The 15133-nt window shown below is 39.2% G+C and overlaps 1 protein-coding gene across 1 annotated transcript; it reads left to right on the top strand.

Annotated features, from left to right (window-relative positions):
* The first annotated feature begins 428 nt into the window (after nucleotides 1-428).
* On the top strand, nucleotides 429-14780 carry NDUFV2 (NADH:ubiquinone oxidoreductase core subunit V2). The gene is made up of 8 exons (XM_033052756.2): nucleotides 429-585; nucleotides 1734-1796; nucleotides 7578-7640; nucleotides 7726-7842; nucleotides 9397-9565; nucleotides 11384-11493; nucleotides 12191-12267; nucleotides 13181-14780. The coding sequence occupies exons 1-8, from the start codon at nucleotides 544-546 to the stop codon at nucleotides 13272-13274; spliced, it is 735 nt and encodes a 244-aa protein (XP_032908647.1). The 5' UTR covers nucleotides 429-543; the 3' UTR covers nucleotides 13275-14780.
* The last annotated feature ends 353 nt before the right edge of the window (nucleotides 14781-15133 follow it).

The following is a 15133-nucleotide window of genomic DNA, read 5'->3' as shown; positions in this document are numbered from 1 at the left end:
GCAGCCTGGACTAGCGGGAGTGTCCCTGCCCATGGCGATGTTTAACTTCCCTTCAAACCCAAACCATTCTGTGATCTTCAGTTCCAGCACTGGATTATGGCATCACACGAGAATATTTATTCGAGGCCAAAAAGACAATGGATGTTTATTGGTTTTCCTGACGGAGGACAAAACATAGGTGCAAGCAGTTCAAACATTAAAACCCCAAACAACAAGTGGGCAGGGAGGTGGGAAACACCGGGCTGAAAAAAAACCTCACAATTTTCCTGCGATTTTCCCCTCTTGTTTCCGAAGGAACCCGTTTTTTCCCTCGCTGGTTGAAATTCCTGAGGCAGCCCCCGGGCCCGGTTCCGGCGGGCCTGGATCCCGCGGGCACGGCCAGCCTCGCTCCCAGAGCGGGCACGCGCGCTGGGGCGCGCCCCCGCGCATGCGTGCTGCGCGTCTCCTTGGCGCTGCGCGGAGGAGGGCGAGCCCAGGCCTCAAGGAGAGGGAGCGGGACGAGGAAGAGCAGCGGGAGCGGGGATCGGCGCTCCTGCCGCTGCCATGCTGCTGTGCACTGCCCTGCGCGCCGCGGCCGCACGCTCGGTAAGGGCTCCCTGCCCCGCCGGCCGCCAGGCGGAGAGGCCGTGGCAGAGCGGGGAGGCCGCGGCGGGACGTGGGGAGCGGGGGATGGGGGGAGGTCGGTGCCTGGACTCCAGGTCTATGGAGCACGGAGCCGCAGTCCCGGCCCTTCTGCAGAGACAGCCCGATCAGCTCAGTGTTCCTAGCAGCAGCTGCACCTGCATGTAGTGTCACAGGATGGTTGCAGCCTTTCCCTGTCATATGACCTGTCCCATCCCTGGGAGCGTTCAGGGCCCGGTTGGATGGGACTCTGAGCAGCCCGGGCCATTGGAAGGTGTCCCCGCCCATGGCATGATCTTTAGGTCCCTTCCACTACAAACCATTCTGTGATTCTGCTTTAAGAAATCTCAGAACTGCTCAAGAATTAAGTATGAAGCTGAACTTAATTTAATATAAAACTGATTTTAATGGAGTAAATATTTGCGGTAAAATTATCAAATCTTATCAATACCGACCAGAATCTAGAAATCTTGATCTGTTCTGGCATGTCAGAGAGTACAGAGAATAGTTGAATAGAACATGCATATGGATCTGTGTTCTGTTCGTTCTTCAGGTGTGTGTTTACATTTGCCCTCGTATGCAAATATGCCCTCTTTTATTATCCCATTAACACACCTTCATTCAGCTCTGCTGTCAACTATGTAAAAGAGAAAAAAACAAGATTATTAAGATCTCTCTGGTCTTCAAATTTTTTTTTTTTAAAAAGAACAGAACTATAAAATAGATCTCAGCATTTGGTTCAAGAAGCATGTAAATGCTTACTGGAGAAGAACTCAGTAGTAGTGGTGGTTTCTGCAAACTTCATAGCATTTAGGATATAAAGTCACAAATTGGGAAATTCTTCATGAAACATTGGATGAGAATTTGTGTTCAAGGCACTTAAGTTAAGCAGCAGCAGAATTAAATCCTTTCATTTCTATATTGTTTGAACTGGTCAAGGTGGGAGTTAATAGTACAGGAGAGCCCATAATTGTCTCTTCTTGACTTAAATTACTAGTGATGGTAGTAGAAGTAATAGTTTACAGTTAGAATGTAAATTGGATTGGTTCTGAAAGCAGCCACTAGAAGTATGTGCATTATACTATACTGTTAATACCATATTTTGCCTGTAGGTAAGACAGATCCGATATTTGCATGGAACAGCAGAGCGCAATGCCACTGGAGCCTTATTCGTGGTAAGTAATCTGCTTTAGTAAGGGGGATGAAGAGGGGTCAGAAGAGTTTGGCATGTGCTTTTTCAAATCTGCCTAAAAGCTTCTGATGGGTAGAAGTTTGCTATAGAAACCCACTGGCATTTACAAAGAGGGGTTTTTTCTGTAGAATCTACTAGAATTGTAATGGAATATCAAAAGTTTTGTTTCAGTTTTTGGCTCTTTTGTTTCTTGCCTAGTGAAAATGCTCCATAATATGTATGTGATTGCAGATGAGACTTTGCTTAAACTTTATTTCATTATAAACAAGTTCTTGTTTCTTTTATTTATTTTAGTTGAGTTTGTAATTGAATCTCACTAAACTACTTGCAGGTGCAGTTTCTTGCTTTCTGAAATTTGCTGCAGAATTACCTGTGGGCTCAGGTCCTAGCTGTGTTTACAGGAGTTGAAAAGTACTGCTCTTGTTCATGTTCTGTGTGATACAGAAGCTCGTACAATGAGTTGTAATTGAGGCCATTAGGCACTGTCATAAAAGGCATAAACAGTAAAAAGGCGTAAAAAGCTCTTGAAGTTAAGTGTGTAAAGTGGCTGTGTTGTCTATCTACCTCTGAAGAGAACCTGAATCATCTCAAGAGAGTGTGTATTTTGTCCCATTCTGCTCCATTCAGAGCTTTAGCTGGTCTGCAGTTGTAACAGCTGAATAATTTGGCATTTTCCCAACATTTGGTAAAAATCAGCACTTGACAACAGTTGACCACTGTTGAAAACAGGTGCTCAGAATTTTTGGATGGGTTGTTGTTGTCCTTTTTTTTCTGCAGCTGTCTCTACAGCTTTAATCATAAAATGAAGTTAATAGGATCTCACTATATGCTATATGCTTTTCCAGAAATCTGAGCAGGAATTGGTGATTTACAGGGTGAGAGCTGGTGCTCAAGGAGTAGAGGAAATGCTGTAGTCTGGCAATTTAGGAAATTTCAAGTGTAGTTGGAAGTTGGTGAAGACAGGCAGATTATGTCTTTGGCACCCTAATGGCTGTTGATGTCTGACATATGAAGGTAGATAGCTTTGTAAATTCAAGATTTATGTAATTTAATTGAATTTATGTGAGGAGAGTAAATGCATGCAGTGTATTTATGTTGTAACAGTAGAGGACAGGCTAGCAAGAGACCTGATTGTCATAAAATCAAGTATTAAAAGGCATCTCTGATTTGCATGCCTGTGCTTCCTTTTGCAAACGTTACATGTTAGCAGAAATACACAAAAATAAGAGAACTGCTGAAATGTTTTTGAAATGTTTCTGAAACACCCAGCCTTTCTCTCAATCATTAAATTCAACTAGGTGCCATCACAGGCTGCTACATCACACCTCCAGTGAGAGGATATCAAGTACAAAATTAGGTAGATTGTTTGCCCAAATATCTAAGTTCTGATGGCTAGGGAAGGCCTGATTCCAGAGCATTTATTATTATTACAGTAATTTCACGATTATAAGCCGCACTGAATATAAGCCGCACTTCTGGATTTCAGTAACTTTTTGTTTTTTTGTCCATATATAAGCCGCACCTGATTATAAGCCGCATGTTACAATACAGAGTGTGATAAAAGGTATCTGTTCTGTCACCATCTGTTGAGGGTGGGGACAGTGATCCTTATCTCAATGGCAGATAATTTGCTAATGGGCCATTCATTGAAACCAGACGGGGCATTGTTCTTTATCTTTTCACAACCCATTCTTCCTCCAGCGAGTCATTTTCTGCTCATGGCCATTGAGTCCCACTGTGGGACTGATAAAATTACTGCATCCCATTGGAAGTTGCTCCAGCCAGGGGGAAGAGCCCAACATTTCTTACCAAGATAAAAACAGAGGCTTTGGGACACTAAGGTAGCCCCTTTCTCCACTGGACTCCAGAGGAAAACCGGATTTCTCCACATCACCACTGGACCTCTGGAGGGAAACTGCACCTTCTGCAGGAGCACTGCTCCAACTGAGCCACATCTGTCACTGCAGGAGGATGCAGCCACCATTTAATGGGACTGCTACCAACACCCTGCCTGACGGGGTGTCAGGTTGTACTCTGACTTTGTCAGAGTTTGGAGTTTGTTTCTTTGTAGTACTGTATTTCTATTTTGATTTCCCTAGAAAAGAACTGGTGTTCCTAATTTCCATATTTTTGCCTGAAAGCCCCTTGATTTCCAAATTATAATAATTTGGAGGGAGGGGGTTCACATTCTCCATTTCAAAGAGAAGCTCCTGCCTTTCTCAGCAGACACCTGTCCTCCAAACTAAAACAGCAACTTTTTGTTCTTTGTCCGTATATAAGCCGCACCTGATTATAAGCCGCACTTTGGGTTTGGACCAAAATTTTAGTCAAAATGGTGCGGCTTATAATCGTGAAATTACTGTACCTTTATTCATTGAAACATGCGTTCTCTATAAAGACTTTTACCTGATTTTAGCCTTCTTAACAGCTAAAACTTAGCTCTTCTTTATTGTTCTTAGTATGTGGACTGAGTTTCCTTAACACATCAACAGCCCTGATGTGGGCTTTGTCGTAGGGCTGCACAGGGGGTTCAACCCAAAAGGTTGAAGAATTGCTGTATTCAAGTTTTAGTTACTTTGAAGTTGGTCAGTGAGGTACTTGGGTTTGAGAGCACTTCCACTGCTCTTAAAGTAAGAGGGGTATATCTTGAATTCTATTGGAGTAGTGAATGGAGGGTACTTTCCCTTTAGAGGAGGAGTAATACATATTTTTTCAGTGCTGATTTGATACAGATTCTGAACAGTTTGTTGCCCTAAACATCACCCCTGCAGACCATCCAGTTCTCTTATTTTGGTTTACAGTGCTTTGGACTGGTGTTTAGCATAGGGCATAGGTCAAGTTTCAGGCCAATTTTTTTGCAGTATACATGAAAACTAAATTACTCTAATTATACTGTTGTAATTCTTCAGTGCTCTTTAATAATTTTCTGTGTCAAGATCACTGGGAAAAAAGAAAGCATAATAATAAAATGGCCCAGGTTGGTGTAGCAAAAATATGAGGTAGCCTTTGCAGTAAAGGTGTTCTTACTTAAATAGGCTTTGTTCTGCAGTAGAAATGTGATACACTCAATGTATGAAAACTTCATGTAAGACTTCAGGAAATTTGGGAGCATGAGAAGAGACTTGGAACAAGACTTGCATAGGGGAAGAGTGCAAAGAGAATGAAGCCAGGCTCATTTCAGTGGTGCTAGGTTACAATACCAGAGGCAGTGGCCTCAGAGAACATCAGGAAACACTTTCACTGTGAGGGTGACAGAGCTCTGGCACAGGTTTCCCAGAGAGGTTGTGGAGTGTCCACAATTGCATATATTCAGAAGCCATCTGGGCAAGCAGCTCTATGTATCCCTGCTTCAGCAGGGGACTTTGACCCAGATGACTTCCTGAGGTTCCTTCCAATTTCAACCACTCTGTAATTTAACATAGTGCTCTTTCCAATACTGTGCCCTGATTTCTGATCTTGCTCTCTAGAATCTGTACCCTTAAAAAAATGTGGAAATGCACCCATGTAGTTTAGGAGAATATCAGTGCATGCAAGTCTCAGATAAATGACACATTTTAAGACAAATGAAAGACTAGAGGACATAAAAGTTCTTAACTGCTCAGGAGTCCTACAATTGTGTAAGCTGTTGATGAAAACTGTCAAGCTCTCCATGGCCCAGAATTATATTAAGCCCTTTCAGGAAAACAGAAAATGTAAAAGGTGACATGACTTACTTATTGCTCACCTCTGCTACAGCCTTTACAATATACTGTGAAACCTTGCTACAACTACACACATATCTTCCAATATAAAATCTTTATTATTCCTCTTTGCATGTAGGGCATTTAAGGATATCAGTTTAGAGATGATACACTGAAAAGAACAGCTGCTCCAGACAAAGGGAGATTTTAATAAATCAAATACATTTATGCAAAGGAAATGGAGACGAAGTACAATTGCTAACTATCAAATTGCAATAGAAGGCAAAATAATAGCAAAATAGGCATGCAGATTTGAGAAGGAAAAGCTAAGTTATGGAAATACTTATCATGAATCATTGAATTGCTCTGTGCAGCTAAGACATGGAAAGGTCTGTAAGGGAAAAAATATTAAAGTTGTACAGTATTTCCAATCAGTCTTTCCTCCATCAGCCTCTTTTTGAAAGCTTCCATTAAAATTGGTAGAAAACACTCACCAAGACTAAATATGAGTCATCAAATCCTTTATCTGGCAGGGTCAGTCTAAAATAATGGGAATTTTGTTCCTGAAAGTTTTTCAATGTTATTTTGTAAACCACAAAACAAGCAAGAAGTTAACGCTTAATAAAATATTAGTGTGTTCAAAGGCCATCAGTCATCTTTCTGTAATTCTGGTTCTTATAGGAAAGTCATCCTTGGTAGTTGGACTTGAAACTGTGGTGAAGGCACAATGCTTTCAAAGTGATGGTGGCAGTCAGATTGCCTGCTTTGGGATATAGACAGGATAAGCAAAGGTAATCCCTGGACAGACCAACAGGTGTAATTGAAGTATTTGTCTTTGCAATATTTCCATATTAAAATTTCTAAATCCAAGAATAGCTGTGGACCACACATGTTCTAAGTTCTTTCACTGATGATACATACTTCAGTATGCAGGTGTCTTGGCAATGTAAAGGTTTTTCATTAAATCCTTTGCTGCTTAGTTAGAAGAATGTAGTGTGGCAACTGCAAAATCACCCTAGGTTACTGGAGGAAATGATCCAAGTGGAAGTCAGTGGAGGGGGTTTCTTTGTTCTAAATACACTTTTAAAGCTTTTATTATTGGCTAGTTGTGGATTACTTTTAATATCAAGCCTTAAGTACAGCTTGTACTTTCCCCACAAGCTTTCTGTTTAATTTGAAATTTTCTCAATTTGAAAACTGTTTGAAGTTTGGAATTCAACTTAACTGTAGGTATTTAAAAGGAAGCAAAATGAGCTGCTTAGAGACAGCTAAAAATTTTGTGCAGGAACATTTTCTGGTGGAAAAGGATTTTCATAAGAACTAAGAATTTACTACAGGAAAATGTTACTTTTTTCAAGACCTTCAAATTTTTATTTTCTGAATATACAAGAACTAATTAAAATTTGATGTTTCACCAGAAGACCACTTTAAAAATAACTTGCTATTCTAACAAGTATTTTGGAAATACTAATTAAAATTCTTCTTACATTTTGATTCAGAATTGTATATAAAATGAAAATGTTGAAATCTATTAGAAATCAAAATAATATGTTAAAATGGATTAATAGTATGTTTGAATGTGCAGATGTTTTAATTCTGCAGCAAACTTCTTGATGAATTGTGAAGTTTTTTTTAAATCAATGTTTCATGGTAAAGGGAAAAATGAACTGCTGTTTTAGTCTCTTGTTGATAAGGTATTATAAGAGCGTTCTTATTCTGCCTATTGTAAATTTGAACATAATTGTCAAACTGTATTAACACTGTTAAAAATATTTTGATAACAACACCATACATTTTCTCAATATATAATTTCATTTATTTCTCAGTAAATCATTTTTTTAATAGGAAGTAATAGGAATAGGTAATGATTTTTAAGAGTGATGAAATAATTACCAATATTTTTGATAACTTTCCCAAATTTATTTAATCACTTCGGTACTATGGAATATTTATCTGGAATATATAGTTTTTGTTCAAGCAGCTCAAATGTAACTGTGTAATGAGATAGTATTTTACGACAGTAAATATGGCCTGAATAATTTCCTAACAACCCATTTTGACATGTTTTTCTTCTTTTCTTGAAGCACAGAGATAGTCCTGAAAACAATCCAAATACTCCATTTGAGTTCACACCTGAAAACCTAAAGGTATGCAAACAAAAAAAAAAGTTCAATACACAGACTTTGTCTTCAGAGCAGTTCTGATTTGTTTTCCTTCTTTCCCTTTAACAAGCGAATAGAAGCGATCATAAACAACTACCCAGAGGGACACAAGTCTGCAGCTGTCATGGCAGTGCTGGATTTGGCCCAAAGACAGCATGGATGGCTGCCCATATCAGCTATGAACAAGGTATTTAGTACTTAATTATCTTTCAAGCATAATTTTATTGTTTTCTTTCAATATCTTACTAGAGTATTAATGTTAATTAATGAAAGCTTACTAACATAGGAATTTACATGTGGCACAGAATTATGAAAATTCCCTATGAGACTACATTTTTTAAAATAAACGGGAAAACTAATGCAGAAAACTCAGGGTTCTGTTTACATAATATTAGCCCATTGCTAGAAACCACATACAGAACAAATCAAAACTTAGATAAAGCCTATTCAGATAGGCTCTTCTCCCAGAATGATCCTAGAATTAGGAACAGAAATTTGATTTTGTTCACTGCTGAATGTGGGGAAAGAAAAAAAGGCAATGTTTTCTTCCTTCCAGAAAAAAGGGGTTTTCTTCCTCCCAGATTAATGGCATTTCCCACATTGCCTGGATTATACTTAATCACTGTAAGGACTCTGCAAGAGCAGTGTTAGTATAGTAGATATCAGGAACATTGGGTAACACCTCACAGCAAGTGCCCGGAAGACTTGTCAGTTAATTATTAAAATTGTTTCAGAATAACCAAGCAAACAACTACATTGCTCCAAAGTGAGAGGCTGCATGACAGTAACCAAATATCAAGAAATTTTAAAAAATCTGGTTTACATTCGAGTAAATCTGTTTTACTTTGTTACCATCTGGCATATCATCAATTTTAAAGTGTTAAGTTTTAAATTCAGTTTAAGGTGAGGACTGGTAGCATTAGAGGAATGACTGAAGGCGGTAAATGAGCATTTAAACAAAGGCAGCTTATGTCTGCTACAGTTTCTACAGCATAACATAAAGTCTTAAAGTGCCATTAATGGTGGCAGCCTGTATTTGTTTATTTAAGTTTCAGGTTTAAATTATTTTTAAAATAATTTTAAGGCTTTTAAGTGAACAGATATTTTCCATTATTTGCTATTTGCCTGCTAGAGAAACTGGAACGTAAAACAGTTTAACTGCTGAAACCAAATCCAGTTCTCAACTTGAGCAGTTTGCCAGGGTTCCAGGTTAATGAGATCAGGGATACTTGCACCAGAAGTGGCTCCATGGAGATCATGCTTCAGTCCCTGCTTATTAGCTGTGACAGCAATCTGCAGAACCTGAGGGAGGCCTGCTCTATATGAATTACATAAGAATGGTACCAGCTTACAAGTATTCCTTACCAAAAGGCTTCCATGGATTAGTGTGGACAGGTTCATACAGGTTTGTTCATTCACATAGCCGAGTGCAGTGTGAGCTGGAGCTGACAAGGAAAGCCCAAATCCAGCTGACTCCTCATATATCCCCTTGTGTTTGACAAGATGCATGTCCTCGCTGTGCTCTCTGTGGCTTAGTGCAGTTTGTGCTCGAGCAGGGTGATGCCACTCAGAGAACTCAGGTGTCCAGTCCTGGCACTTGGAATACATTTGTGCTTTGATACCCACCCCACCCTCTTACCTGTTACTGCAAACAGCACAGGTGACTTCACTGAAATGATTTGCTAAATGCCTTTACTGCTGCCCTCTGAGAATTCAATACAGCATGTTTCTCCCATCACAGGTTGCTGAAGTTTTAGAAATGCCTCCCATGAGAGTCTATGAAGTAGCAACCTTCTACACCATGTACAATCGCAAACCTGTTGGGAAATACCACATTCAGGTCTGCACCACCACGCCGTGCATGCTGCGAGACTCTGACAGCATTTTAGAAGCCATTAAGAAGAAACTTGGTATGACACACATTTGTAATATATGTTGTGGGTTTTTTTACTTTTGTTAATGATACTAAAGTAAAATTCTTCATATAGTGGGCCTTGTTCAACTTCCATCACGTGGCCCACCTCTTTAGCCTCTTAAGGTCCCTCTGGATGATAACATGATGTTAACATAATCTGTGAACTCTCCATGGGAAAAGTCAATTGAGTACTCAGGGGTTTTGTGTGTGGGTTAAGGTTTTTTTCCTCCTTTTTGGGTGGTTATGGGGAAAAGAGAGGGTAAGATCAGCAACTTACAACTCTTCCCCTATGAAAAACCATGTTAACTTTTTCTAAGAACCAGTGACGAGCTGCAGAACAGCTGCCTATTATTTGTAATTTCATATACTCTGTTGTCTGAAAAAGGCGTATTTAGATGAAATATCTTGTTACTGCATAGATAGTTTAATTTCAATTGAAACTCTCACCTTGAGAAATCAAAGCAGTAAGGATGCTTCTGTAGTTTTTTTCTGAGACAGGCCTTATTTACAACTTTTATTATTTCCAACCCCTTCCTACTAGTAAATGGAGGAAAACTGCTTTTCAGCATTCTTCCTTCCATGGAGTATTTTGTAGAGATCAGACTCTGAGATGTTAATTGGACTAACTCGCCTCTGGGGAAGGTCTGCATCTCTAGCAGAACAGTAAGATGCCATGGATGCTATGTGTACAGTTCAGTAAATCATCCTTTGTGTATAAACTTGCAAGTTGTTCATGAATTTGTAGCTAACAACTCTTGGATGTTGGTTAATGTGGGAATATTCAACACTATATTACTGCATTTCCTATCAGCACATAAAAGCTATGTGTCCCTATTTTTCCATTTTATTGTATTGATTGCTAAGAATGTTCTTGAGTACAGTAAATTCACGATTATAAGCCGCACCCAATTATAAGCTGCTCTGTCGTTCGCAGGGAGGACCCGTGTGCAACAAAGTTGCCAAATAGTAACAGAATCGCGGCATGGCGGGGTTTACTGGCTCGGCTCGGGCTGTGAGGGCTCGGGGCTACCGACGGGGCCAGGTGGCCCAGCTCGGCGCTGCCGCTCAGCGGGGCGGCTCGGGGCCGGCCACCACTGCCACTGGGCTCACTTGCCCCGGCCCGGCGCCGCGCCGCGGTGGCAGGGATGGAGCCCGCTGGCACCTGCGGTGGTGGTGGGAGGCGCGGATGGAGTCCGCTGGCACCCACAGCAGCGGCGGCAGGAGGGGACAGGAGCTCCCCGCCTGCCCCCCTGGGCTGCGGGGCCAGCAGGAGGGAGCTCCCCTGCCTCCCCCACCCCTGTGCTGCTGGCACGGAGCTGGCTCCACCCGTGGCACAACAGAGTAACCAATTTGTAACAATTGCGGAAAGCCGGGTTTTACTGGCAGGTGCTCGACTCAGCACCTCGGTTTGCACTTCTGGGGTTGGAAATGTCAGAAAATTATTCACATATTAGCCGCCCCTGAGTGTAAGCCGCATTTCCGGGGTGGGAGCAAAATTCTAGTCAAAATGGTGTGGCTTGTAATCATGAAATTACTGTAGATCTGTTGTGTTTCTTAGAATTGTCATTTCATGGTTATTTTTCAATGAATCACAACTGTAAACAAGGTCTCAAAAGTGTATCTGAAAACTGACTTAACAGTTTATTAGAAACTTCTGTTTAGTGAAAACATTTTGGACTCATTTAAGGGGGTTTAACTTTGCAAATGTTTTTAAGGCCAAAATACAAGTAATGCAATGCATGGAGTACTTAGATTCATGCTTTATTACTCTTGTTCATAACCATTGCTGAGCCTAATTAATTTATTGATTTAGGTATTAAAGTTGGGGAAACAACACCTGATAAGCTCTTCACGCTGATAGAAGTGGAATGTTTAGGTGCTTGTGTAAACGCACCGATGGTACAAATAAATGACAATTACTACGTAAGTACTACATCCCCTTTTAAAAGATTAAGCTTCTTTGCTGGCTTACCTGTATTTTCCAGTTGTTCCAGATCGTGAAGTTGTGGTCAGTTTTCTAATTCCTATTGGCAGGAACAACTCACTATGTACATCTTTTAGTTTCCTGGCCTCTTGCTAGAAACTTCATTTGTATCAGGTGTATTAGTGTATTTTATACAAGAGGAGCAATGCATTTTTGTGATTGTGGTCTGCCCGTAAATCTGGAATTTTTATATACGTATCTGATAAGCTTTGGAAAGCACTTCAAAGCAGTCTGTTGGAAAGTATGGACTAATTTAAGAAGCCTTGTCTTGAACTGTACCCAAAAATTTTTGTTGCAGCCGACACCATTTTGCAGTATGTGTTATGGCATGTGTGTAGTGGGTAGGCAGAGATCCAGCTCCCTAGTACCAGGAAGCTGAAAACACAAATCCTTGGCCTGCATCAATATTGTTTTAATATAATTTCTGTAACTACACATGGAACAAAGTCTCAACATTAAAATGGCAGTAGACTTTTCAATTTTCCTCGTTCTTCAAGCCACTGTGTGTGTTAGGATAAGATCAAAATTACCTGTGCTGGGGTCACACTGATCGGATAAATTTGAAGTGCTGCATTTAGCATAACTGATGACTCTTTCAGTTTTGTCAGTGACTTAATTTTTTTTTTTTTTTAACAGGAAGATCTGACACCCAAGGATATTGAAGACATAATTGATGAGCTAAAGGCTGGCAAAGTTCCCAAACCAGGCCCAAGGTATGCTATATTTATAATAAACTATAATATATAATTGCCTGTATTTATAAATTATGTGTATTATATTGGTGACCTACATGAAGGGTGATTCTTCTGAGAAACTAAATTACTTTTCCAGTTATTTGAGTTCACAGCCTTACAGCTAAAAAGCATTAAGTAATTCACTGAACAGAAGTGCATGCATTCAAAGCCAAAACAAACTGGAAGAAGTGAGAATTTGTATGTTCTTGATGACTGACCAGAGGAGCACGAAATGTGAAAATGTGAATTCTGATTTGTCTTAGTGCTTAATAGGTGAATGATGACAAAAATTCCAACAGGTGACTAGATCGTTTAAACCAACAAATTCCTGTTGGTTGACTGGTTTGTTGGTTGTGTTTTTTTCTGATTTCTAACACAACCCAAAGATTTTAAGTTAGTAAGAGGGTTGTTATTGCTTAACTTTTCTTGTCTGTTATTTCCCACTGTTCTTTGTTAGCCCACCTACATTTCTGTCAATGGGGAAATTAATTTGACGTGGGTGTTACCTATTCCTATTGTTTCTATAAATAGGTTTTGAATAAAAGAACAATAATCTTAAAATAGTTACAGTTTCAAAAAAACACGAGCATCTATAACAAAAACTGTGATTGATTAAATTTGATGCTGCCTGGCCAACCTGTAAATGAATATAAAAGAAAACAAATGGTCCTACTTTGCATTTCAGTTATGAAATTATTTGTCACTACTTGAATTTGGAATCCTTTCATTTTAACAGCTACATCACACTTTTTCTGAAGGTTGAATGGGAAGAACAAAAAAGAAATAGTGGCTTCAGCCTTAAGTCAGATGTGTGACTGTCTTCTATCACAATTAAACAGAATCTGACTTTTTTATCAATACCAGCAATGACTAAACTGCTTTCATTTTTCAGGAGTGGACGTTTTTCTTGTGAGCCAGCTGGTGGCCTTACTTCCCTGACTGAACCACCCAAAGGACCAGGTTTTGGAGTTCGAGATGATCTCTAAGGATTTTTGTAATATAAAATGAACTGTCTGAAAAGAATAAAGTACCTTGAATCTCACTAAAATTATGTACATTCTAATATTTTTGTTTAAAAAAAAAGTAACAGCAATTAGACTATCCAACTTACTGTGTTGGATTAAATTTAACTATAGCACAGTTTAATCATAATTCCAGACTTTAAGAAAAGTGGTTCTGTAGACTGTGTAAAGTGACTGCTTGAAAGAGTCCACTTAGGGTCAATGAGAAATGAAAAGTTGTGTCTTTTGATCTGTCATTGAAAATTCTTTCAGCTTTTTCTAAAGCTCTTTGAAGAAGCGACAAAACTCACTAAATTACAAATCTGATAAATGCACAAGGAACCAAACTGAAAGGAGATTATCTGACAAAACTTCATCATGTTACTTTTATTGGCAATTTATAAACAAACAAATGCAAACACGAAAGGTTATCTGAGCTGTGTTGTGTAAAAAATCTCGTAAGTTCAGTTAGAAGTGGTTCTTCAGCTTCGTTCTTCTTAGTATCATTCTGTAATCAGGAAGAATGTAAAGCCCCAAACAGCAGTAGTATTCTGCTAAAAGAATAAAAGTAACAAAAACCAACTACCTTCCTGTGCTTCCTATAAACATATATATAGTACAGACAAGGTACGGAGCTGGGGGAAGACAGAATATATCAGAGCAGTTCAACATGTGCCTAAGGGTAATAATATCTGACACTGGATCTTTGATTTACAGATCCTTCTTTGACCTTATTATTGTGTACCAGCTACTTTCAAGAACTAATCTGTGTGAAATTGAGGAATTTCTTTCAACACAAAAAAGTTGAAGATTTTTTTTTTTATTTGACTGCATATTGACACTTAATACCTATGCTTATAAAATGGGGCAAATGCTTTTGCTATAAGGACATACATTTCCATGTCAATTAGGAAATGTGGACACATCAGTCACCCGAAGCCACATTGTGTCTGTCTCTTCTAAAATCTGCCATGGAACTTATATTTGTATTGCAATTGAGGAGATACATTAATCTTTAACTGTATAATTTATAATTCTATATTAGTTTGTTTTGATAGTCTGATTAATAGTACTTCACCAAACTATTCTCCCTCTTTGGAGTTAAATTCTGTTTTTACAGATTACCTGCATAATGGCTATCTCATGTGGTCTGTCATTATTTCAATAGGCTCTGTGAAGTTCCTTCACAAGCTGTTAAAAAAGCAGTATTACTGCTGGTAGTTCTGGGAACATAATATATCTGTAAATCATTTGTATGAGAAACTTGCTATCTCTTCCATCTTACTTTATTTATAAAATGAAACTATTGAATTGCATACAAATGGAAAAGAAAACTCAATAAATTTATACAACCCATGAGTGAAGCAGCTTCCAAACAAGCATGAAAAAAAATCCTGCATAGAAGCAGTACAGAACATAGTGCAGGGGAGAAAATAGTACATGGATTGAAATCTTATCTGTCATTAAAAGTTTCTGAATGCTCTTCTGAAAGGTCACTCCATGTTTGTAACAGCCTCAGGCCTTGCAGCAGGCCAGGCATCTGGCACTATGTGGCACTTCTCTAGAGACATGAAATGAGGCAGAAGGCATGTCACATCTTGATGCAAAGACAGATTCATTTTAGTATCCTACGCTGACTGTTCCATTTTAACAACAAAACTGTATTCTAGTTCTTACAGCCTTACCTTATTCTAACCTCTGAAGTATATGCTTAATACAAGTGAGGATGTTGTATGCATTGGGAAACTATACTGTGCTGCAGTTATTAATGGTTTTCATGTTGAAGGGAAACAAAATTTTGGACATGTCAAGCTTTAAACAATAACAAAGCACTAGAATGACAG

Source organism: Catharus ustulatus, chromosome 1, assembly GCF_009819885.2.
Source record: "Catharus ustulatus isolate bCatUst1 chromosome 1, bCatUst1.pri.v2, whole genome shotgun sequence".
Classification (NCBI taxonomy): domain Eukaryota; kingdom Metazoa; phylum Chordata; class Aves; order Passeriformes; family Turdidae; genus Catharus; species Catharus ustulatus.
The sequence above is the reverse complement of the archived record's forward strand: the minus strand, read 5'-3'. Positions and strand labels throughout refer to the sequence as shown.

Excerpts from the sequence above, each read along its gene's own strand:
- NDUFV2 (XM_033052756.2), top strand. The coding sequence starts at position 544 with ATGCTGCTGTGCACTGCCCTGCGCGCCGCGGCCGCACGCTCG. Across the intron at positions 7,641-7,725 it reads TCACACCTGAAAACCTAAAG|CGAATAGAAGCGATCATAAA; the intron begins GTATGCAAACAA and ends CCCTTTAACAAG. Across the intron at positions 7,843-9,396 it reads CCATATCAGCTATGAACAAG|GTTGCTGAAGTTTTAGAAAT; the intron begins GTATTTAGTACT and ends CTCCCATCACAG.